At 41.4% G+C, this 23,550-nt stretch overlaps 1 protein-coding gene across 2 annotated transcripts in view; it reads left to right on the forward strand.

The window, feature by feature from the left end:
- The window catches only part of TTC39C (tetratricopeptide repeat domain 39C), a 105,080-nt gene that overhangs the window by 72,588 nt on the left and 8,942 nt on the right, over nt 1-23,550 (forward strand). For both annotated transcript variants that reach the window (XM_023647571.2, XM_070220840.1), the window contains exons 7-9: nt 15,802-15,895; nt 18,423-18,530; nt 22,637-22,746. In XM_023647571.2, the coding sequence (XP_023503339.1) occupies nt 15,802-15,895; nt 18,423-18,530; nt 22,637-22,746 (312 nt within the window). The remainder of the gene's footprint in view (nt 1-15,801; nt 15,896-18,422; nt 18,531-22,636; nt 22,747-23,550) is intronic.

Genomic DNA, 23,550 nt, shown 5'->3' on the forward strand with positions numbered 1-23,550 from the left:
TTCTTTGAATATAGACTGTTGATCCAACCAAGTTTGATAACTTTTGAGTAAGAAATATTTTCCTTATATATTTGCCTAAATTCTAATGTATAATATAAGCATAAATGATGTTTATCATGTATTTCCCCTCTTCTCTTACTTTCATTTTGAGAACTATCATTACATTTTATTGTGAAATTTGAACATTCAAACTTATATACATCTTTGTTATAATAGACTTCATTTCTTCAGAAATAAAATTTATCTTTAGCCCAAATTGGGACACATAGACTATTCTGTTTTCTTCTAGACTGTAAATTGATGTTTTAAAAACTCTTCTTATATTCTCATACCTCATTGCATATGTGAGATATGGGTATGGTTCAATTCTGATACCTACCATAATTCAGAATTATTAATACTTTTGATTTAAGAGTGTTTCTCTTGCTGTTATGGAATTAAATCCTTAAGATAGATGGGATCTGTTTTTGAAATGTCTTTATATTCTACCTTTTATATATATTTTTTAATGAATATTACATAGTTCTGATAATTGTGATTTTTATGTCTTAATATAACAAATACATCACTATTGTCTTTAAAAATATATATTATTTAGTATTTTTATCCACTTGTTTTCTCGTGCATATTTAACTATCAGTTTGTCAGGTTCTGTATAAGGAAATTTTAATTGACATTCTATTTATAATATTTCTTACTGATTTCTGAGGATATCTCTCCTTTTAGTCATGTCACCTTTTATTTCTCCCATTAGTCTTTATAGTTTTGGGGGGCATACATCTGTCCATCCTGTATATAGTAAACAGGGGTCCAGATAAAATAAATATTTGCAAGTATTGTTATTTTGCATAGTTATTTTGAGATTAAGGAGGAACCAGAATTCAGGCCTTCTTTCTCACTCCATGATTCTTTTTAGCTTTTTTTTTGCAAATAAGTTACACACATATATATTATATACATATATATATTAGCAAATAACATATATTTAAGTACGAATATAAATGTAGATATAAATATTCAGGGAGGCTTATTCTTATTGGGCTTTAGAAATAAACCTGGTATTTTTTAAACAATGAATTGTTTAATAGAATTTTTCTTTTGCATTTTGGAGAAGCAAATCACTTAAAGTAATTAAACCATCATTAAACATTTGAAAGTATTTTTCTATTACTCGTTGTTAAGTACCCTTTGAAACCGATTCTTGAATAACTTCCTTATTTCTTCAATAAGGTTTTAATGTAAAAACATCTACTTACTGTTATATCCATTTTAGTTCTATATTATACTTTTTCTATTTCCACTTACTACTTTTTTCAGTTTTATTTATTTTTTATTGAGGTAACATTGGTTTATAGCATTATATAAATTTCAGATGTACATCATTATATTTCAGTTTCTGTGTGGACCACATCATGTTTACCACCCAAAGACTAATTACCGTCTGTCGCTGTACACATGTGCCTTATCATCCTTTTTGTCTTCTTCCCTCCCCTCTTCCTCTCTGGTAACCACCAATCCAATCTCTGTATCTATGTGTTTGTTTGTTTATTGCTGTTAGCTTTCACTTATGAGTAAAATCACATGGTATTTGACTTTCTCCATATGACGTATTTTGCTTAGCATAATGATGAATGGCTATAATTAACAAGACAAGAAAATAAGTGTTGGAGAGGATGTGAAGAAAAGGGAATGCTCACACACTGCTGGTGGGAATGTAAATTGGTGCAGCCACTATGGAAAACAGTATAGAGATTCCTCAAAAAATTAAGAATAGAAATACTATATAACCCAACTATTCTGCTTCTGGGTATTTATCCAAAAAACAGAAAAACACTAAGTTGAAAGTTATTTGCACCCGTGTGTTCGTTGCAGCATTATTCACAATAGCCAAGTCTTGGAAGTAACCTAAGTGCCCATCAGTGAATGAATGGATAAAGAAGATGAGGTATATATACACAATGGAATACTACACAGCCATAAAAAAGATGAGCTCTTGCCATTTGCGACAACATGGATGGACCTTGAAAGTATTATGCTAAGCAGAATAAGTCGACTTACTACTTTTTAAACAGATTGAATGATTGAATACTATTTCCAGATATGTAAAAATGTGTTATTGCTTTTTCTTATTTGTGGTATTTTATTATTTGTGGTATTTTTATAAATTTGTGTTTTCTTAATTTTATGATTGGGCTTTTGGACTATCATATTGGTTTTTGTAGAGAGAGATTTTATTTTTTTATCAATTCATATTTTATTTCCATTTTACTTCCAGTTTTCCTTAATTTAGCTTGTTTTATAGTTCATTTTCTTAATGCTTTCTCATAACATATTTGTTTTATTAGAATAGGGAAATATTAGTGTTCTTATTTAGGGATTTTATTATATTCCTTGAAATTCAGCTTACATTTTGTTGTTTTACTTGAGGGTGTTTGGGAGGCTGTGATACTATGATAGAGATATATATTTGGTCTTTGATCCCAGTTCCTGGCAAAAAGCTCCTAAACCTGTGAATTTTCTGAGTGAGATAGGTGATAGGAGCATCTTTTGTGATTCATCACAAGCCTCTTTCAGTCTTACCTGAGTTTATATTAATGAATGACTAGTGGCTGGAGGCCGCTAGGTAGCTTCAGGATGGGGGCTGGGTGCCAGAAGAGCTGATTATGTATGATTAGAGGGTTGGAACTTTCAGCTGCATCCCCCATGCCTCCCCCAACCTCCTGGGAGAGGGAGAGGCTGGAGATCATGCCTGTGTAATGGAAGCTCCGTAAAATCCCTAAACAGTGGGGTTCAGAGAGCTTCCTGGTTGGTGAATATATCCATGTGCTCAGAGGTGATGCACCCCAAACTCCAAGGGACAGAATATGCTGTGCTCGTAAGCCTTCCCTACCTCGCCCTATGGACCTCTTCATCTGGCTGTTCATTCGTATTTTTTATAATAAACTGGTAATAGTAAGGAAAGTGTTTCCCTGAGCTCTGTGAGCCGTTGTAGCAAACTATCAACCCTGAGGAGGGGGTCATGAGAATCCTGATTTGTCACCATGTCAGATAGAAGTGTGGCTACCTGGGGAGCCACTACTGGCAATTGACCTCCAAAGTGGGGGCAGTCTTGTAGAACTGCGCCCCTAACCTATGGGGACTGTACTAACTCCGAGTAGTTAGTGTCAGAATTGAACTAAATTGTAGGACACCCAGTTGATGTCAGGAAAGAACTAGAGAATTCACTGGTGTGCGAAAACCCCACACATTTGGTGTCAAAAGTGTTGTGAGTATAGAAAACAGTTTTCCTTTAGGCTGCCTAAAGGTTTCGTGTTATTAAATGTTCATTGCCATTTGTCTTTTGTTGTTGTGATTAATCTCAGTTATGTCATTTGGTAAACTGTGTGGTCTGCTCTGTCTGGTCCCCTTGTTTGAGTCTGTGTGTAGCCCTCGACTTCGGCCTGGCAGTAGCCTGTGGCTAAGGGCCCAGCCCTGGAGGCCAACTGGCTGGGCTGAGTCCTGGCTCCTCCACTCTGGCCAAGTGACCTTGGATGAGACCCTTCATCTCTTTAAACCTTCCCTCCTCAGTGAGATGGGGACCCTAGTGGTGGTACCTAGGGCATAGTTTTGCTGTTAAGATGCAGTGAGGTGGTAATCTGGGAGGTATGTGCTGCTCACAGAGCTCTGAGTGAGTACCAGTCATTGTTGGCTTTAATGATGGTGGCACCACTGTGGCTGCTGTTAAGACTTCTGCACTAATGGTGACAGCGACAGAGCTCATGCTCTCAGAGAGATCAGGTCTGTATGGCAGGCAGGCACGTAAACAGATGCTGGCATGGCCAGGCTTTGAGAAACATAAAAGCAGATGTATAGGAAGGTAAAGCAGGGTGCAGCTCACCTATGATGCAACCCTTACAGCTGGGAAAGAGGACCCAGAAGTTGGGGTGTTTGGGCTGGCTTTTGAAGAGTCAGTAGGAGTTTGCAGGTAGAGGTAAGAGCATGGGGGAGGAGCATGCATTCAAGCCCAGATGCGAGAAAAGGCCAGATAATGGAGAGATGGAACTCAGTGGGGCTGGAGCCTTTGGTGGAGAGAGGCAGTTGGAATAGGGGTGACCTGGGAAGCAACAGATCATTGGATTTTGTTTCTCAATCCGAATCTCCTTTCTCATAGAGGAGTTTCTGTTCATATTTAATTGTGCAGTGGTGCATGTGTATTCTTTTCCTTTGCCCTTCAGGGTTATGTTTATTGTTCTTGCTTGTTTCCTTTTCTGCTTACCTATTTGTTGGTAGATTTTTCCTTAATATCAGATTGAAAAGATGATCGTAGTGTTTTACTTGTTTTTCTCCTTATTTAAACATGGGTTCACACATCCGTGCAGTCAGTGGTCCAAGTCTTCTTTGTTCCTCATGCTTCTGATGCTGATAAGTGGACGGTGAATTCCCATTGAGCATGACTCAGAGTCTAGTTTTAGGAAATAGCATTTCTCACTTCCACCTACCCCTTGTCCAGGACTCTTGTATGACATTTTATATTTTCTCATAGTATCACATTGAACTTTTCTGTCTTCCTTTATGATTTTGGACTCTTAATGTTTGGGCGCACTGGTTTCTGTGTTTAGTGGAGTGGTCCTCATTTCTCTGTGGTTTCTCAGAGAGCTCGTTTGCTCTGGGAATGTGTTGTCGTATTGCTTCAGAGCTTCAGGTTTTGGTGTGTAGTGTTGTGGAAAGAGCACTGGACTCAAGTCTGAAGATCTGGCTTTGGCTCTGTCATAAACCATAGAAACACTCCTTGCTTCCAGATGGTTGCTCACATATCAGACAGTTTGAAAGAGCTGTGAGACCTCAGTCAAGCTAGTCACCCTTTTTGGCACACTGTTTTTTTTTTTTTTTTTTTAAAGATTTTATTTTTTTCCTTTTTCTCCCCAAAGCCCCCCAGTACATAGTTGTATATTCTTCGTTGTGGGTCCTTCTAGTTGTAGCATGTGGGATGCTGCCTCAGCGTGGTTTGATGAGCAGTGCCATGTCCGCGCCCAGGATTTGAACCAACGAAACACTGGGCCGCCTGCAGCGGAGCGCGCGAATTTAACCACTCGGCCACGGGGCCAGCCCCTTGGCACACTGTTTTTTACTTGGAAACTTAGAGGGTTGGAACAAATCAGTGTTTTCTGAAGCATCTGCCGTGGATTACTGATTTGATGGACTAGTTAGTACACATTCCATGAAAAGAGGTTCCATGTCAGGTAAATAGGAATATCCTGGGGCTTCTCAGACAATTTAGTTTTGCACGGTGAGGGAGATAGAGTATATGTGCCATGTTTACCCATTTATTTCACCAGGAAAATTCTTTTTCATACAGTAGCCTGTGAGACTAGAAGCATTCAATAGAGCACTCTGAGAAACACTAGGCTACATAATTTTAAAGACTTCTTCAGTTTTCAAGTTTTGTGGTTCTGTGACTATACTGAAAGCCACTTAATTGTACACTTTAAAAGGATGCATTTTCTGGTATGTGAAATATATCTCAACAAAGCTGTTTTAAAAACATTTTTTTATGGTTCTTTAATCTTCGGAACTAATTATCTGGGATTATTTCTGTTTTTCACAACTTGTCTTTAATTCCTCTTTGAAAAAAACCCACGTAGCAGCTTGCCCGTTTGACATCCTCTACAGAGAATGCCCTTCACTTCCAGGAAAACTTTTCAAAGTCACTTTCCTAATTATGGCTTCTATTTGTTTCTCTCTTGCATATTAGCTCCTCTGCATCTATTTTCTGGTTTGTCTGTTTATCTTGAATTGCTGTCTTCTTTTGAGTAATCTGACCGCTTGTAGATTAGTATATTCTGTGTTTCTGTGGTCTTTGTTTTTCTAAGTTAGTTCTTTGCATTATCTTCTTCACTGTTTTAGCTCTTTGATAGCATCTTTAACATAAGCACATTTCTTTTAAATTTACTGCTGCTTTTCATATAATTCCTTTTCTGTAATTTTAAAAGGCAGCATGTATAGCTGAAAAAGCATTGAACTCAGCTCAAAATGATCTCTTCAACTTACTGGCTGACAGAGCTGTCTGAGCCTGTGTCCTTGTCTGTAAAAAGAGGGCAGCATCTCCCAGGTCAGCCTTCAGTAATGTAACATGGGTATGGTAAAGTGCTAAGCACACGGTGCTTAGTCAGGACTTTTCCTATTTAGACAGAATTGTGTCTGGGTTGTAAATCTAGTATAAAGCACTTTCCATCACAAATTTTGTCAGAATTATGTGCGTAACTGTTGAGAGACCAAGGAAATCTTGTGACTGGTACATTATTCAGTTCCTCTACTGTTAGTGATAGATTCAGTTACATAACTCATTTTCCAAGGAGATTGCTGTCCATCCACATTGGAGGTGCTGAAAACATAACTACTATATTTCATCATTTGTACATAATCAGAGATTTGTTGCCTATGACCTAAAAGGTCTTCTGGGGGATGCGAAGAGAAATAGAAAAAGACCCTTCCCCCAAAGAAATTATAATCTAATGATAAAGATAGCAATGTGAATGCATGAAAAGGCAATAGAAGGAAAGTGCCACATGAATGGGTGGTCATTGTAGGTGGGGATGACTGGGGGAAGTGGGTATGGAGGAGGTGGGTGGGACCTGAGGAGAGCACGGAGGTGAGGACTGTTGGCTCCAGAGTTGGAATAAACAGGTTCATGTTTCTGCACCTTGACCTTGAACAGCTGTTTGGCCTTCAGCAAAGCACACAGATTGTCCCGAGAGGGTTTGCCATCTTACCAGGCACTTGATAAGAGTGCCACACACGTTAGCTTTTGTGATGACGATGATGAGACCGGAGTAAGCTGGTTAAGGCAGCATTCTTTAAAGGCTCAGCATCAGAACGTGTATTTCTTACCACCTTGTTCTGTCTAAATAATGCATATTCATTTGGGAACATGGTAAAATACAAAAGTACATCAAGAAGCAGATAAAAATCTTGCATTCCAGAAATAACTGCTATTTACCTTTTGCTAGATATCAGAGTATTGACTATCCTTATCAGTTGGAGATCTATATCTTCTCAATAGTCATTCCCAGTAAAGTCTGGAGGAATTCATCTGTCAGAAATTTGTGCAGACCATGAAAGGGCAAGTGGAGATTCACAGCACATCCCTGTGTTATAGAAATCTATGTATAATTTATTAATGTACAGTTTGTATGTGTAGTCAGCAGTAACGCACAGTACTCATTGTAGTCCAGTTCTTAGGGACTCACTGAAATCCTCTGCTGTATTTCCTGAGAAATATGTTTCAAGGTCAGCATCATTTTCTGTTTATTTGCTGGGTCTCTTTCATGTCTCATGTGACTCATATTGGATAGTCTCTTTGTTATTTATGGGATTTTGTGAATTAATTAGGAATTTCAGAGGCCTCTTCTTATATCTTTTGCACTTGCTCAACCTTCTCACTTTAAATCTGGTCCTCGTCAACCATTTTATAAAGAGATTAATTTCCTCCAGTGTAGACTTCTGCTCAGTGTTGCTCATTTCCTCTCCCCTCTCCTTGGCCTCAGGGATCTTACCCACTCCTGGTTTTCCTCCAGGCTCGTTGGCCACTCCTTCTCCATCTCTTTTGCAGTTTCCTACTCATTTGCCCAACCTCCAGCTACTGGAATACCTCAGGTCTTGGACTTTTCTCTCTATTACCTTCCTTCATTCCTTTAGCAAGTTCATCCAGCCTCATGACACCCCATATATTCCAGTGACCCCCAAATTTGTTCTTTAGCTCAGAGTTCCCTCTTGAATTCCAGACTCATGTCCAGTCCTCCTACTCAACATCTCCAACACGCAGTTTGCCCATGCTCCTGTCTTGTCCCCAAAGACGCCCTCCCTGCAGTCCCCTGCATTTTCCTTGCTGGTAACTCTGTCTTCCTATGGCGAAAACCTTGGAGTCATCCTTGATTTTTCTCTTTCTTTTGTACCTTACATCCAAAGCTTTGGTAAATCTTGTCAACTCTGCTTTTCAAAACACTCTAGAATCAGAGCACTTCTTTCCACCCTTTCCACCCCACCCTGGTCCCAGCCACCATCATTTTGGATGGTTACAGTAGTCTCCTAACTGACCTCCTGTTTTTGTTCTTCCTGCCCTACAGTCTGTTCTCAACACAGCCTGAGTGGATGTGGTAAAATTTAAGTCGCATCATGTCATTCCTCTGTGCAAAACCCTTAAATGACTTCCCTTCTCATTCTGTGCAGAAACCCAAATTCGTTTTTTTTCTTTGAGGAAGATTAGCCTTGAGCTAACATCTGCCACCAATCCTCCTCTTTTTGCTGAGGAAGACTGGCCCTGAGCTAACATCTGTGCCCATCTTCCTCTACTTTATATGTGGGACACCTGCCACAGCATGGCTTGACAAGCAGTGTGTAGGTCTGCACCCAGGATCCAAACCAGCGAACCCTGGGCTGCCAAAGCAGAATGTATGAACTTAACCCCTGTGCCACTGGGCAGGCCCCTTAACCGAAATTCTTCTAATGGCCTACAAGACCCTACACACACTAGCCCCTATAACCTCTGCGACCTCATCATCCACCTCCCAGTGCTCACCCCAACTCTGTGCCTGCCTCACTGGCCTCCTTCCTTCCTCAAACATGCAGGGCATGCTCTGCCTCAGGGCCTTTGCCCCTTCTGGGCCTTTGCCTAAAATGCTTTTACCGTGATATCTGCTTCAACCATTCCCTCACTTCCTTCGACTTTGTTCAGTCATCTTCTCAGGGAGACCTTCCCTGACTGTGGTATTGAATGTGTCAGTCTCACTCCCTGTCTGGACTCCCTATCCCCCTTCATTATAATCCACCCACCTCACTCCTGCCTGGAGACTCATCCTCATTGGACGCATGGCATAAGGTGTTTTCGTTATTTGCTCATTGTCTGTCTCTCTCCATTAAAATGAGAATATAAGCTGCACGAGGCAGCGACTTTGTCTGGGTCACTGCTTATCTTAAATGCCTCAGCCAGTGCCTGGCTTCTAGACAGCAGGGCCTCAGAGAGTGTGTGTGCGTGTATTTTGAATGAATGGATACTCTTGCCTCCTGCTCTTTCCCTCCCAGTTGTGCTGTGATAATAGTTATATTTCTATAGCCCCTGGATAAATATAATAATAATAAAGGATAATATAAACACACAAAAACAAAAATAGCCAGAATATTTAGACAAACCATGAAATAAGATATGCAAATTGCCAATAGCATATGACCCTCACAATGTAAACAAGGAGATGCAAACTAAAACTGCATGGAAAAAATGATTGGCTGATATTAAAAACATGCTGTGCTAGAAAAAGGTATAGGGAAATAGGCCCCTTATAAACTGTTGGCACACATCTAAATTGGTAAAACCTTTGGGGCAGCCTCTCTGGTGTTTATACAAATTACTATACAATTTGCTAGCCTATGAGGAAATAACTTAGGTGCACCATATGCGCTCAGGCACACATGCACTGAAATACGTGCTTACACACACGCAGGAAGCCAGAGACCACACCTGCCCACCTTCGTCACCTGTAAGAGCAACTGTGGGGGTGGATTCTGAGTCCAGGGGAGGGGGAGGTGCTGTGATTTGCCTCACTTAGGTCCAGAGACCAGAAAAGTTTTCCAGAGAAGCAGGATACTGTCCGTTCCCACCACATACGTGAGCGTGGAGAAGGGACGAATGTCTCCCCAAAACAGGGCACCTCTGACGGGGTGTCTTTAGGTTCCCAGGGCTGCCACACAAAGAAGCACAGACTGGGTACAGAAGTTTATTTTCTTACAGTCCTGAGGTAGGAAGTCCAGGGTCAGGGTGCCGGCAGCCTTGATCTCTCCCAAGACCCCCCTCCTTGGCTTGGAGATGGCCCCTTCTCCCTCTAATGTGGTCCTTCCTCTGTGTGTGCACATGTCTGCTTCTTAATCTCCTTTTCTTACAAGGACATCAGTCACATTGGATTGGGGCCTGCCCTAAAGACCTCACTTTAACTTAATCACCTCTTTAACAACCTTATCTCCAAATATGGTTACATTCTGGGATACTAGGGGACTTCAACATATGAATTTGGGCGAACGCACTTCAGCCCATAACAGTTAGCAGTGCAAAGTAGTGTCTCCTCACAGGTACCTGGGGTTTTCCTCTTTCTTTTCACATAGATGCCACCGGTACCCCAGTAGCCTCCGAGTACCTGGCAAGCTCTCCCAGAGGTGCCAGAACAGAAAGACTCACAGACCAAATTAAAATGGGCTTGAATCACGGTTTACTAAATCAGTGTAAAACACACAGCAGGAAACAAAGGGAAAGAGAGAACATCAGTTAACACTCTTAGGACCGGTGCAAGTGGGGTGGGAGGGCTACACCACCTGAGTCCTGGGGCACATGGTGTGCAGTGTCCTGCTTCACTCTGCACATCAGCCTTCCTCACTGACGGGTGGGTACGAGGAGAGAGGGGCCCACGGGGGAAGGTGCCCTGGCCGATGTCACATGCTTGATCAGAAACACACGAGGATAAGTACACCTGGCCACAGCTAATTAAACTGATGGTCAGTTAGGGGTTTTATTAGTGTTTCTTGGGCAGAGGACATGGTGCTAGAAGGGGCATCACCAACGGGTGGTCAAATTAATACTTCATGAATGTTAAGTTCTAATGCATATTTAGTATTCTGAATATTTAGTGTTTTTGTGTATTTAGTCTCATGTATACTTAGTACCCAGGTGCCTCGTGAATATTAGATATCTCCTGGCTCTTTCATTCTCCCTAACACACAGAGACACAGACACACACAGGCTCTCCTTGCTAAGTACTTAACTGTGTTCTTAACACATCTCAGGAACTCTGCCTGTGCCTAACAAACTCTTTGCTTACTAGTTACTTAAAACACCTTGAAAGAATATGCCCTGTGTTTTACAAACGTATCTGACAGAACTGAAAATTCTCAAAAGCAAACACACATTAGAGCCGTCTGCATGGGAACACCCTTCCCCCAGCTGGACCACAGGCACCACGGCGGTGATCCCCTCTCTGGTGTTTAACCCGGCAGAATTAAGTGATACCAACATTATCTGAATGTCAGTGGACAGGCTCCAAGCTGAGACCCTGGAGTTTGTGAACTCTTGCTGTCATTTAAGGTTAAATGTGATTCTGGAGGCGGTACAAAAGGAAACTGCCTGCTTTACGGATTCGGGGAAGTCTGGGATGTGGTGTCCCTTTGGCACCACAGTCTGGGCCGGGCCCCCACGGAACTTGGCCTTGTTTCCATTTCCACTTTGTTTTGCAACTTTGGAAGTGGAAGCTTTTGCTAGGTACCTGGATTGAGTGAGTCCTCTCAGCTTGGTGTTACTAGTGAAAATCTTGGAGTAGAACAGAATGTAACATTAGTACTGACTCTGAAAATTATTCATGCTTTTTGTGTCTTCATATGTGTACTTGGAGATCCTTACTTTCTAAAGGGCTTTAAAGATATATTACTGTGGAAATAGCTTAAGAATAACCTAACATTTTTAATATTGTGTGGAAAATGTTGCCTGTGGTTACAGCATCCCTTCATATTACATGTTTCATTTTTCTTTGTCTCCTGTCTCTCCAGCCGTGTATGTTTTTGGATTAGGCAAGAGTACACCCTTGTATATTTGTGGTAGACTCTTAAACAGCTCTTAATTATGCCTGCTAGATAGAATCTGGAATCTCTCCTGGTGGCTGAAATAATTTGTGAGAAGCTTAATTGCCACTTACTGCCCAAGCCTTGGTTCTAAATGTTGGAAAATAATATTGTGATTTATTTCCCAGCACTATTAACGGGTGACATAGAGCTCTTTGTAAAGACAATGTACCTTTCCCAAGAGCATTTTATTTACATGAATTCGCTTCTTTCAACATCCCCTGAGAGTACAAACAAAACAAATTATTTCCTAAGGTTCAAAATTGTGTTGGTGATGAAGTTGGCAGTGAAATCTGGCACTATTGACTAAAATTTAATATTCTTTGTTACACTGTGTGCCCATTAAAAGGAAAAATATAAATTGTGGTAATTTAAACATTTTAAATGAATTATTCAGTTGAAAGATATGGCTTTATAGTGAACTAGTTATTTAGATAGTTCCAGAGCATAGAAAATATTTCATATTTTCTGGAAGTCTACAAGTTCTGGCATTATCCTGATACCAAAACTCACAGAGGAGAACACTAAACAAAATATTATAGGTCAACTTCATCCTGAATAAAGAAATTCTAAATCAATATTAGCAAATCAAATCCAACAGCATATTTTTTAAATGCCGTATTATGACCTTAGCAGGGCTTCTTCCCCAAGGGCAGGCATGGTTCAGCCTCAGGAAGTGTGTTCCTGTTATTCCCTGTGTTGAGGAAGTAATTGATCAAACCATCCAATCCTGTCAATAGATGCCCAAATGGCACTGAATGAAAGGCACTTTAAAAAACCAAAGAAACTATTAGCAAATTAGAGATAGAAAGGAAATTTCTCTCTTTGTTAAAAATGGTACCTACTAAAAACATGCATATACTGAAAACTACATTTAATGGTGCAACATTAAATCTCCTCATTACAGATGGGAATAAAGCAAGGATGTGTGCTAATATTCAGTATTTTAACTGATATCCTAGCCAGTTATCGGAGAAGTCTTTTGTAGAGGAAAGGACAACGCTGTCATTATTTGCAAATGATTTGAATATCTCCCTAGAAAATCCAAGAGAAAACAACTAAAAAGATTATGAGAATTCATAAGACTATAATAATGACATATACAAAATCAACTTGCAAAAATCCCAAGTTTTCCTACAAACCAGCAACACTCACTTAGAAGGTAAAATGGAGGAACAAATCCCTTTTACAATTGCCACAAGTAGTATAAAATGCCTCAGAATACACCTGTGAAGAAGTCCTGAATGACTGGAAAAACACACTAGATCTCTGTAGTAACAATGCAGTAGCCATAAATTATGCTGATTTTAATTTGGCAATAAGTATGCTCCATTTAACTGGGCAAAGACTTGAGCTTTGGTTCTTTGTGGCTTCCTCTGGAAGCAGGTGAAGCTAGCTACCGTTTTTTTCTCATTTTACTAGTGAGGAAACTGAGGCTTCAGGTAGTTTCTGTGACACAGCGTGTCAGTGCATAATTCACGAGACAAAAGCCTGTGTGATACTGTCTGAGGCTTGGCTTCCCGGCTTTTTCACACCAGACCATTTTCGGTATTCCCTTCAGGCCCCAGGGTATGTGAATTTCTTCAAAAATTAAACTGTGAATCGAATATCAAATTGAGGATAATTCTTCTTTCTCTGCTGTGTAGTGGATATTTTAATTTGTAACCATAAAAGCTCCCATAGATCATTTTTATTTTAAGTTATTTTGGTGAAAAATAAGGGGAAATGTATTTCCACTCTTTAGTGGTTGTTCATTGTAATTCCTCAATGAGTCTCGGGCTAGAACTGGAATTAATTTTGGAGTTAATGTCATTAAGCTCCATAAATGGTCTCAGTACTTTCCAGTTCTATTAGTTCTGCTTGTAACAGAAAGAGCATGGTACTTTCCTTGCAGTTTAATTTTTAAAGAATACACTGTGTCAGTTTTCTAAGGCTGTTTAACAAATTACCACAAACTTGGTGGCTTACAACAATAGACATTTATTCTCTCGAAGTTCTGGAGGCCAGAAGTCCAGTCAGTTTCCCTGGGGTGAACTCAAGGTGTGGGCAGGGCAGTGCTCTCCCCGGAGGCTCCAGGGAGAACGTGTTCCCCGCCTGTTACAGCCTCTGGCGGCTGTCCGCATTCCTGGGCTTGTGGCCACATCACTCCAGTCTGTGCCTCCGTGGTCACACTGCCTCCTCTTCCATGTGTGTCTGCTTTCTCTGTTTCTCCCTCTTATAAGGACGTGTGATTGCGTTTAGGGCCCACCTGGATAATCCGGGATCCGCTCCCTCGTCTCAGGCTCCTGTATCACAGCTCATGCACTCTCCCTGAGGAGAGCACATCTGGACTCAGCTGGAGCAGAGTTTGGATACCAGTCAATTGCTAGCTTGTTGGCCTTGACCAAGCTACTTAACCTCTTTGAACTTCAGTTTCTTCATCTGAAAATGGACCTAATACATGCCTATCTCAGAGAGGTTTTTTTAATTTAATTATTTTATTGAGGTCATATTGATTTATAACATTGTGTAATTTCAGGGGTAGATTATTATCTATCAGTTTCTGTATAGAGTGCATCATGCTCACCCCCAATAGTCTCGTTTTTATCTGTCACCATACATATGTGCCCCTTTATCCCCTTTACCCTCTGGTAACCACTAATCTGTTTTCTTTGTCCACGGGTTTGTTTATCTTCCTCATATGAGTGAAATCATACCGTTTTTGTCTTCTCTGTCTTCAGAGTTTTTGGAAGAGTTAAGAGAAACAATGTTCATACAAATGTTACTTGGTTTCTTTTTTCTTTACTTACATTCAAAGCCTTGTTTTGGCTTGTCTTTGTGCCTTCAGAGCTGGGCACATAGTAGTTCCCCAACAAACGTTCACCGAGCAGTTTTCTGTCCTCTGAAGGGCAGTGTGGCATGGCTAGGATGCACTGAACCCCAGCTTGGCACAGCTTGGAAGTGATGCCCATGCAGCAATATCCCGTGTGTGACAGTTGAATGTCATTCACTTAGCAAACTGGGGAGATACCTGAAGAGCAGAGTTCTCAACACTGTGGTTTCTGTGTAAATGTGCTAAATCGAGTGCCTGCATGATGCAGGAAAAAAACTACTGATCCAGCAAGGGAGAAGTTAGAGACAGATGTAACGACAGAGCTCTGTCTGCACACACATGCCCTTCGTAAAAGACTGATTGATTTTTTAGGTCTCTGGTATTTGGCTCTGTGCTTACAATCTGTGTGGATGTCAGCCCTCAGAGTTGTGGACCTGTTTTACATTTCTGTGAGGTTCCCTCCAACTGGATGTTAAGCTTCCTGTGACTCACTGAAGTGTATCTTCCATGGCTACCTAGTCAGCATTCGGGGCTGGTGATGAGGGGTTGAACGCTGCGTTCGAAACTTCCTGACAACAGAGTGAAGTGTTACATGGAGCATGAGCAGTTAGTGATCCAGCAGTGGCCTTGGGTGAGCAGTCACTTGGCCTACAATGTTCCTGAGTCACAGACTGTCCTGCACATCTCCTTCTGTCTCATCAGTGCAGTGTGTTGTGTCCTGGAGGCCTCCTGCAGGGACCGTGCATCACAAGGAGCCCAGGAATGTGGTGGGGGCTGGTCCTCAGAGAAGCCCACAGCCCCTCTTCCAGGACCTTTCCTGCCCCCTCCTGGCTGCCTGTGGGGAGAAGAGGCCTTGGGGGCCTTGGAAAGGGCATGGTGGGGGAAGAGAGGGAGGCACACAGGGACCCTGAGGAGGCGGAGTGTGGGGGAGGCAGAGCAGGGCTCATGCAGTCCCTCAGTCCTGACTGCCATCTTCCGGGCCGGGGTGGGTGTACCCAGGAGGGTGGAATATAGTCGCTACCCCTGTAAAACTTACCTGGTCCCACGGAGCTGGACTAGCAAACTCGTCTAACACAAGTTCTGTTGTCCAAGTCTGAAGAGGGTGCTGTGGGGGAAGGTGGGGGTGAGCTGAGCCCTCGCTGGAGGAATCTCCTGCCTGAGCAGAAGAAGTGCCCTGTGCTTAGGTTCATCTCACAACTGCGTGGGCAAAGTCGAGTGTTCTGGAAATCTTTAAGTCACTCTCTTCTGTACTGCTTAATCTAAGATAGCTATTAAGGAAAAAGATCCTTTGGAATTACGATGACTGTGATGTTATTGACAGGTGTCAGCCAGTGACTCTGTTTTCATTTTGTCCTTAGTGTCAAATCAACAGTGCCTTGACTTCCTTCCACACTGCTTTGGAACTTGCAGTCGATCAGAGAGAAATCCAGCATGTCTGTCTCTATGAAATCGGTAAATATGGGTGTCTGTCCAGCTTCTTGTCATGAAATAGTCCGAATGCATTCAGCTGACGTCCAGCTGAATGTCCAGCTCTTGTCATGCAAGTATTAGTGCATTCTTGTGCACTTTTTCATTATTAATGCTGCTGAGTTTGTATCTCTGTAAAATGCTTGTTCCCTTTTTAATAACAGGACTTTGTTATCAAAGCACAATTGATGATACTTATCTCAATGATTCTCATTTCTTCTTTATAATTCATTCTTTCTAACATTTTGATTTTAGGACAGTAGGTAATGTTAAGTGAGTTGACTGAAAAGCATTTGTAAACACCCCATTGGACTGCACATTAGAATTCAGAACTATTTTCTCCTCCCCCCCAATCAGTGTTAACCTGAGGAGAAAAACATGGCGTAGGAGAGAGCTGGGCCCATGGATTACAGTCCCAGCTGTTGGCCGACTGGCTCAGGGACCTGGGACAAGTTGCAGCTGCCCTCGTAGTTCCCCTTGGAGTTACGGCACCTCCCTCGTGGCGGTTGTGAGCTTCAGATGGAATCACAGGAAGAGCATCAGGCAGGGTGCACATGGCAGGCCCTCCCCATGTGTTCGCTGCTCCCTTCTGTTTCTCCCTCCTAGAGATGAAGTGATGACGAAACGTGGAAGCATTTATTTGCCTAAGGTTTTCCCCAAAGTTGTCACTGTCAGTTTCTTGCTGACTGCACTAAAATTCTCCTGTCCTGTTACATTAGTAATTCCATAATCCTTTTATGTAACTGTTTACATTACTAAAATATTGGGAGCTGCCCAATAAAGAATATTATGTGTTTTTTAGGGTTTTTCTTGGTGAGGAAGATTGGCCCTGAGCTAAGATCTGTTGCCAACCTTCCTCTTTTTGCTTGAGAAACATTGGCTCTAAGCTAACATCTGTGTCAGTCTTCCTCTATTTTGTGTGTGGGACACCACCACAGCATGGCTTGATGAGTGGTGGGTGGGTCCATGCCTGAGATCTGAAGCCGCGGTCCCTGGGCCACCAAAATGGAGTGCACAAACTTAACCACTACACCACCAGGCTGCCCCAACAATATGTTTTAAATGCCTCTTATGGTTTAGGGAGGGGATATGAGGTATAATCCAGTGGAAAATGTATCTTTATATAGTCTGTTGAGTAGCCATAACGTAGAATAGTGTGTATTTCAAGAACTTGAATTAAAGGGCCTAGATTTAGTGGCCTTTTTTTCCTCTTAAGATCCTGGTATCTTTGTTTTTTCTTCCAGTTTTGTTGAGATATAGTTGGCATATAGCATGGTATTACTTTAAGGTGGACAACACAATGATTTGATATGTGTGTATATTGTGAAATGGTTATAGTGGCCCTTTTTTTGTGTACATTTCCAGGTTTGTTAGAAAGCTTCAAAATCATTGAATCCAACACTAAGGCCTTAGGAAAGTTAACTTGGGGGAGAAAAGTAGCAAAATCAGAAATCAGGCGGCTTATTCAGGTTCAGTGCTGCCTCCCACCTCTATTTTGCATTTAATTCAAATCTTCTCTTGATATCTGTTACACAATGGAAATAACTAACCCCCATTTTTACTCCAAAATATGTCAATTTCATATCCTATCCCATAGAATTTGACACTGAGTTTTCCAGAAGCGTAGATTGCCTCATCCCTATAGTTCAAATGGCAGGTCCAAGATGCCACAACTACTTGTGATGCACCTGATACCAGAATTGTGTTTTATGGAGACAAGATCATGGATGGGAGAGAGTGATGGCCTTCAGTCCTCAGTTCTTCCTTGTTAGCTGCGTGGCCTTGGGCAAGTCACATAAGCTCTTCATGCCTTAGGTTTTCTCCTTGGTGAAATAAGGACACCATCAGCCACATTTGTGAGGCTCTAGCCAGATTAGAGAGAATTTATAGCAAGCTCCTGGCCCAGGCCTTGGCACACAGAGGGTACTATTGTAACCGTGGGAATAAATTCCTTGCATGTTCATTGTTGCCACTTCTTATCAGAATGCCAGTCTACAGTGTTTTGATCCAGGAAAGATGGGGTCCTTTCTCAGCTCCACTGCCAGCTTGCAGAGGGAGGGTGGGAAAGTATTTACTTTCTGACTGCTCTCTTCTTCACACAATGATTTGAGAATTAATAGTAATCATTAAGGAGCAGGTGAGTGCTTTAAGACTTTTTGAGGTGGTCACTATACATAGAATCTGATGGTATTGTTTTTCTGTACCGGGGCCTATTGCGTACTTGGGTTAATCTCACAACTGGAGGAAACAAACTGGAGTGTGTTCATAGAAATCTTTACACCACTTTCTTCTATACTGCTTAATTGGTTGTAAAATAGAAATGCCCTGTTGTCCTCAAAATGTCACACTGAAAATATTTAAGAGAAAAAAGATCAGTTTTTAAGTTTTCAGGTAGTGCACATACACCACTCACAGAGAAGGACAGTCAGCAGTATCAAAGGTTTGTAGCTTAAAGATGGGATATTGAAGCTCACTACTATAGGGTTGTATCCTAAAAATGTTTCTTTCATAGGTTGGTGCAGCATGATAGAGCTGAATTTCAAGGATGCATTTGATTCCTTTGAGAGGCTAAAAAATGAGTCCCGGTGGTCACAGTGCTATTATGCCTATTTAACTGCGGGTGAGTAGACCTCTTCTGTCCTGAGTTGGGTCACATGTGTTGGCGGATGGGAGAATGACAGTGGGAAGATGCAGAAGTTGTGTTCTTCCTCAGTGTTCCCCAGCATATTAATGTCTTGTGCTACTGAGTAAATAGCAGCTGAATACAGTGTTCACTGACCCAGCTGAGCACAGTCTCTTCAGTTCTGCATGCCATGCCCCTCCCCCACTCTCCCACTCTGAGCTGGTTTAGTCACATGCTCTGTCTTGGAAATGCTTATTGTGAAATTCTCCCTATTTTTGTGCATTTTGCTCTAAGTAGCCTCAGCCTACCCTTACCTCTCTCCTTTAGTTTCTATGATATATTTTTTATTTATTAGGAATTTAAAGAATTTTTAAGATGGTAATGTGTCTCTGTAATTGTATTAATGTTTTTGTTTGGATCGTCAGTGCTTTGGTTACAAAGTTGCACAGATTTCAGAGTAGTTGGCTCTAACCTGTTTGACGTATTAACTCTGTTACAGTTACACTGTGATTTTGCATAACACAAGGTATTTTTACACTGTGTATCGTTATAGCAGAAACACCTCTAATTTCTGATAGAAATATGAGAGTTCCTTGCCTTTAAGCCCTTGTATAAGGAGGTAGGTAAAGATATGCTGCCACCTGGTGGACAAAAGGGTTATCTGTGCCTGAGCGACATGCAGTGCAGTTGTGACCTGTAATTGTAGAGGTGGGAATGGAAGAGACCCATGCAGTGGTTGTACATTTTCTGCCTCTAACAATGAGTTGTCCTTATGCAGCTATATAAGTCATTCTTTTACTTTAAATTTAAGACTAATCCAAACATTATTTTAAATATCTCCGTATTTCTCAGAGTATTTGGATTTAATGAAACATCTCTTGTCGTTCCATCCTCTTAACTGATCTACTTAAAATAAGATAGAATTAACAGTGGCCAGTATGTAGATCCTGGATGTTCTAAAACTGCAGTCCCTTAGCGATCAGTATGAAATCCTCTTATAGCCACCCACCTCACTACAATCCCCGCAGGGCATCCATTTCATATGGTTCTGTAGCTAATGTTTGAATAGGATTATTTTCAATATCCTGGTTAGTACACCGTGTCTCACACTTTAAGAGTTGTTTTATAGAATTCACAGCCATCTCAGATGAAAATAGCAACTGTTTAAGGAGCGACCTTGGTGTACCCAACACATTGAGAGGTGGATGAACCAAAAAAAAGAGGCCTGCATGACAGCTCGAGGATCGTTAAGGTGTAATTGAGTCACATGGTCAATTATGGGCAGGTATTTCCCTTCTAATCTTTGTTGAGCATAGAACATGAAGAAGTAAATGCACAATGTGACTATACAGAGGAGCATTTATTCTGCAATATTGGAAATCTTATGAAATGCCAGTTGTAGGAGATGATAAAGCATGAAAGACTCTAGTCTCTGCTCTCCAAGGGGATTTTATGCAGGTGATAAGACGAGTGTGAATAGTGCCACCACAGAGAGTTCACGGGAGAGGGAAAGACGCTTCTGTCAAGCTGTCAGAGGAGGCGTCTTGCAGGAGCTGCCATCGGACTTGGCCCTGAAGGACAGGTCCACGTGGACAGGCAGAGCTGGAGAGGATGGGCCTTCAGGGACCAGAAACACTGCCACCAGCGGCCTAGTTCCTTGCAGTATTTTTTTAACTGTGGTAAAATATACATAACTTAAAATTGACCATGGTAGCCATTTTTAAGCGTATAGGTCAGTGGCATTAAGTATGTTCACACTGTCAGGCAGCCATCGCCACCATCCATCTCCAGAACTTTATCATCCAGAACTGAAACTCTGAACCCACGAAACAATAACTCTCCGTTCCCCCCCTCAACAGCCCCCAGCAACCACCATTCTCCTCTCTGTCTCTATGAATTTGACTATTTTAGGTCCCTAAGATAAGTGAAATCATACAATATTTGTCCTTTGTGTCTGGCTTATTTCACTTAGCATAATGTCTTCAAGGTTCATCCATGTGGTAGCATGTTTCAGAAATTTCCTCATTTTTAAGGCTGAATAATATTCCATTGTATGTATATACCACATTTTGTTTATCCATTTATCTGTCAGTGGACATTTGGGTTGCTTCCACCTTTTGGCTACTGTGAATAATGCTGCAATGAACATGGGTTTCTTGGAGACCCTGCTTTCAGTTCCTTGGGTTGTGTACCCAGAAATGGAATGGCTGGATCATATCCCTGTACGATTCTTGCAACTTTTCAGTAAGTTTGAAATTATATAAGAAGTTACCGAAAAAGGTTAGACTATCACTTATGGAATGGTATAAACTTAGTCTTAATGGAAGAGCCAAGCATTCTAAGTTCTGTTTAGGTCTCAGATTTAGGATAAATCAGAGATGCTCATGCTTTCAAACATCTGCATCTTTTAAAGCAGCTGTCTGTAATTGTACTGCAAGAGGGATCGGTGGTGTGTATTCTTGAGGATCTGAGGCGTTAGTGCTGTAGAGCTTCAAAGGTGGGTCAGATCTGATTCCATTGCTGTTTATGGCACATGGGAGGGCTTGTGCGCACACTCTCTCATTCTTGCTTGCACACTCACTCTGTTTTTTAAATTGTGTGACTCTGTAAGAATGTTATAAATTTTCTGAAGAAGACCTCAAGCTAGGGGTAGCAGAAATTTTCTTTTTCATTGGTTTACTGTGTGACCTTAGGCAACTCTTTTAACTTTTCTGGACCTCTGTATCCTCTGATCTATGATGATGGGGTTGGTTTACAAAACAACCACTGAGCTTCCTCCTGATTTTGAAATGTTATAGCTGGAACTGATGAGGTCATTTTAGATGGCTTCAGACCCCCACATCTGGACCAGGGCTGCTCCTGTAACTGGGAATGGGATTGTCCCTCCCTTTGAATATTCAGCTTAACCCCTCTGACTCCCAGTAGAAATCTTCTGCCTTTCCCATAACCTCCATGTCCTCAGCTTTCTCTAAGCCTTGCTGCTTCTGCTTCTTTGGCCCTGCCAATAGCAGCCCACCCTCTCACATGCCATGGCCCTGTGCTCTGCTTGACGAAGCCCAAAAATGTGAGTACAGGACCACCTAGTTTGGGGTGCTTGAATGAAGAAGGAGGAACCAGCAAACCAACAGACATTCCAACTGAGGATTGAAAAACATCTAACAAAGGCAAACATCTCACAAAGATAGCATCTAACAAATAATTAATAGAAATGAATTCTGTGCCATAGGAGTTAAGAAAACGATGACAAAGAGTGGTTGGCAAATTTTTTTTAAGGAGGTGGGACTGAAGCTGGTATGCAGTTCGGAGAAGGCAGAGAGCAGGTGAAACAAAGGGAGGATGATTAAGTCTTTGCCTGGAGCTTGGGTGGGATGAAGATGGTGTGCAGACCATCCTCCCAGGCTCAGCTGGACTCCTATCTTCTCAAAGCTTTCCTCATCTCTCCAAAGCGAAATGGTCCCTTCTCTTTCTGAGCTTTTCCAAAAGCACTTTGGTTCTCCAACTCTAAAGGCTCGTATCACTCTGTACACTGTAGCTATGGGACCGTGTGTGTGTCTTCTCTCTCCAGCTGAAATTTACGTTTCTTCAGGGTGCAAGTTTATGTGTTTCTTCACATTCTTACTGGTGGCTTGTCAGTGGTAGGTGTCCAACGAACCTGTGTGAGACTTATTCATGACTTTCTTTCCAGGCACAGAAATGTCCTCTTTCTGTAGTGAAGCTGTCATGATCCTCTTGGCTCCTCATTGTTCTTTCCTAGATTTCTCTTTGTTCCACATTCTAAGCATGTGGGTTCCCATTAGACTGTACACTGTGACAGCAGCTGGGGATTTTGTTGCATACGAGACCATCTCCCCAACAAAAAGACTAGCGCCATGGCTTTCCCATCTGTCTCACCAAAGCTCTGGGAGCCCAGCACCTAGGAAACAGTTGTTGAATAAATGGAATGACTATCAACAGGATGGTGTGGTCCTTTGTGTAGCAGTCTTTTTAAATATATTTGCTCCCATTTTTTCTTTGGTAACATTTTCCAAGTACCATCAACCTAGGTAGCCCTTAGTGGCATCTGCCCCCTAATGCTTAAGAAATACAATGATGGTTTCTTACAGTTTGTCAAGGAGCCACTGGTGATGTGGATGGGGCACAGATTGTCTTTAAAGAAGTTCAGAAACTCTTCAAGAGGAAAAACAATCAGATTGAACAGTTCTCAGTGAAAAAGGTATGTTGGAGCCTATTGACCTGGTGGATTATTTATGATGGGCAGTTGTAACCAACACTACCTTAGAAAGGTTTTAGGAAGTCATATTAAAAGCTGGTGACTTACTTGTCTTGCAAATGTAGTTCACCACTGTGGGGAGAATTTATTCCCATGGTCGTACTCTGTCCTGCATGGAAAGTGCTTCTTTTGCTGCAAAGAATTAAAGCAGTTGTTTTTTTTCAACAAGGAGAGACATTACAGACCGTGTAGAGCTAATGAGCATATCTGGAGAGGGAAAGCGTCTTTCTAAAGAGTTTCAGAAGGATACGGATTGGCAGAACCTGGGCAAGAGATACAGACTGCTGGTCTTGATATTGTGAATATGTCACATTTTAACCTAATAAAGAACAAAAGTGTGCACAAAATTCACCAGCAGAATGTAACTACAGTCCTTGGCCTACGTCCCTAATTTATTTTATACTTTTAAGAATATAATTTAGCTGAATTATCATGGGTTATATTGACAATTTGTCATATCCTGAATTTTCCATGATTTTAGTTTTATAAGTTTTTATTGAATGAACGTTTAATGACGTGGTTCGAGTATGAACTAGACTGTGGTATGGAATGCCACTGAGAGCACTCAGTAAGTAAAAAGTAAAAAAGTCAATAAAACCATAGCTGAAAGTCATCCAGTATTCCATCCTCCATGTAAACCCATGGAGTCACCCAGCGCTATAAATTCCTTTGATTTGGACTCAAATGAATCTAGTTTCATCCCCAAGTTTTCAAAATATACCCTGTATCTTGATAGTAGATGAGTGA

Source organism: Equus caballus, chromosome 8 (genome assembly GCF_041296265.1).
Source record: "Equus caballus isolate H_3958 breed thoroughbred chromosome 8, TB-T2T, whole genome shotgun sequence".
NCBI lineage: Eukaryota > Metazoa > Chordata > Mammalia > Perissodactyla > Equidae > Equus > Equus caballus.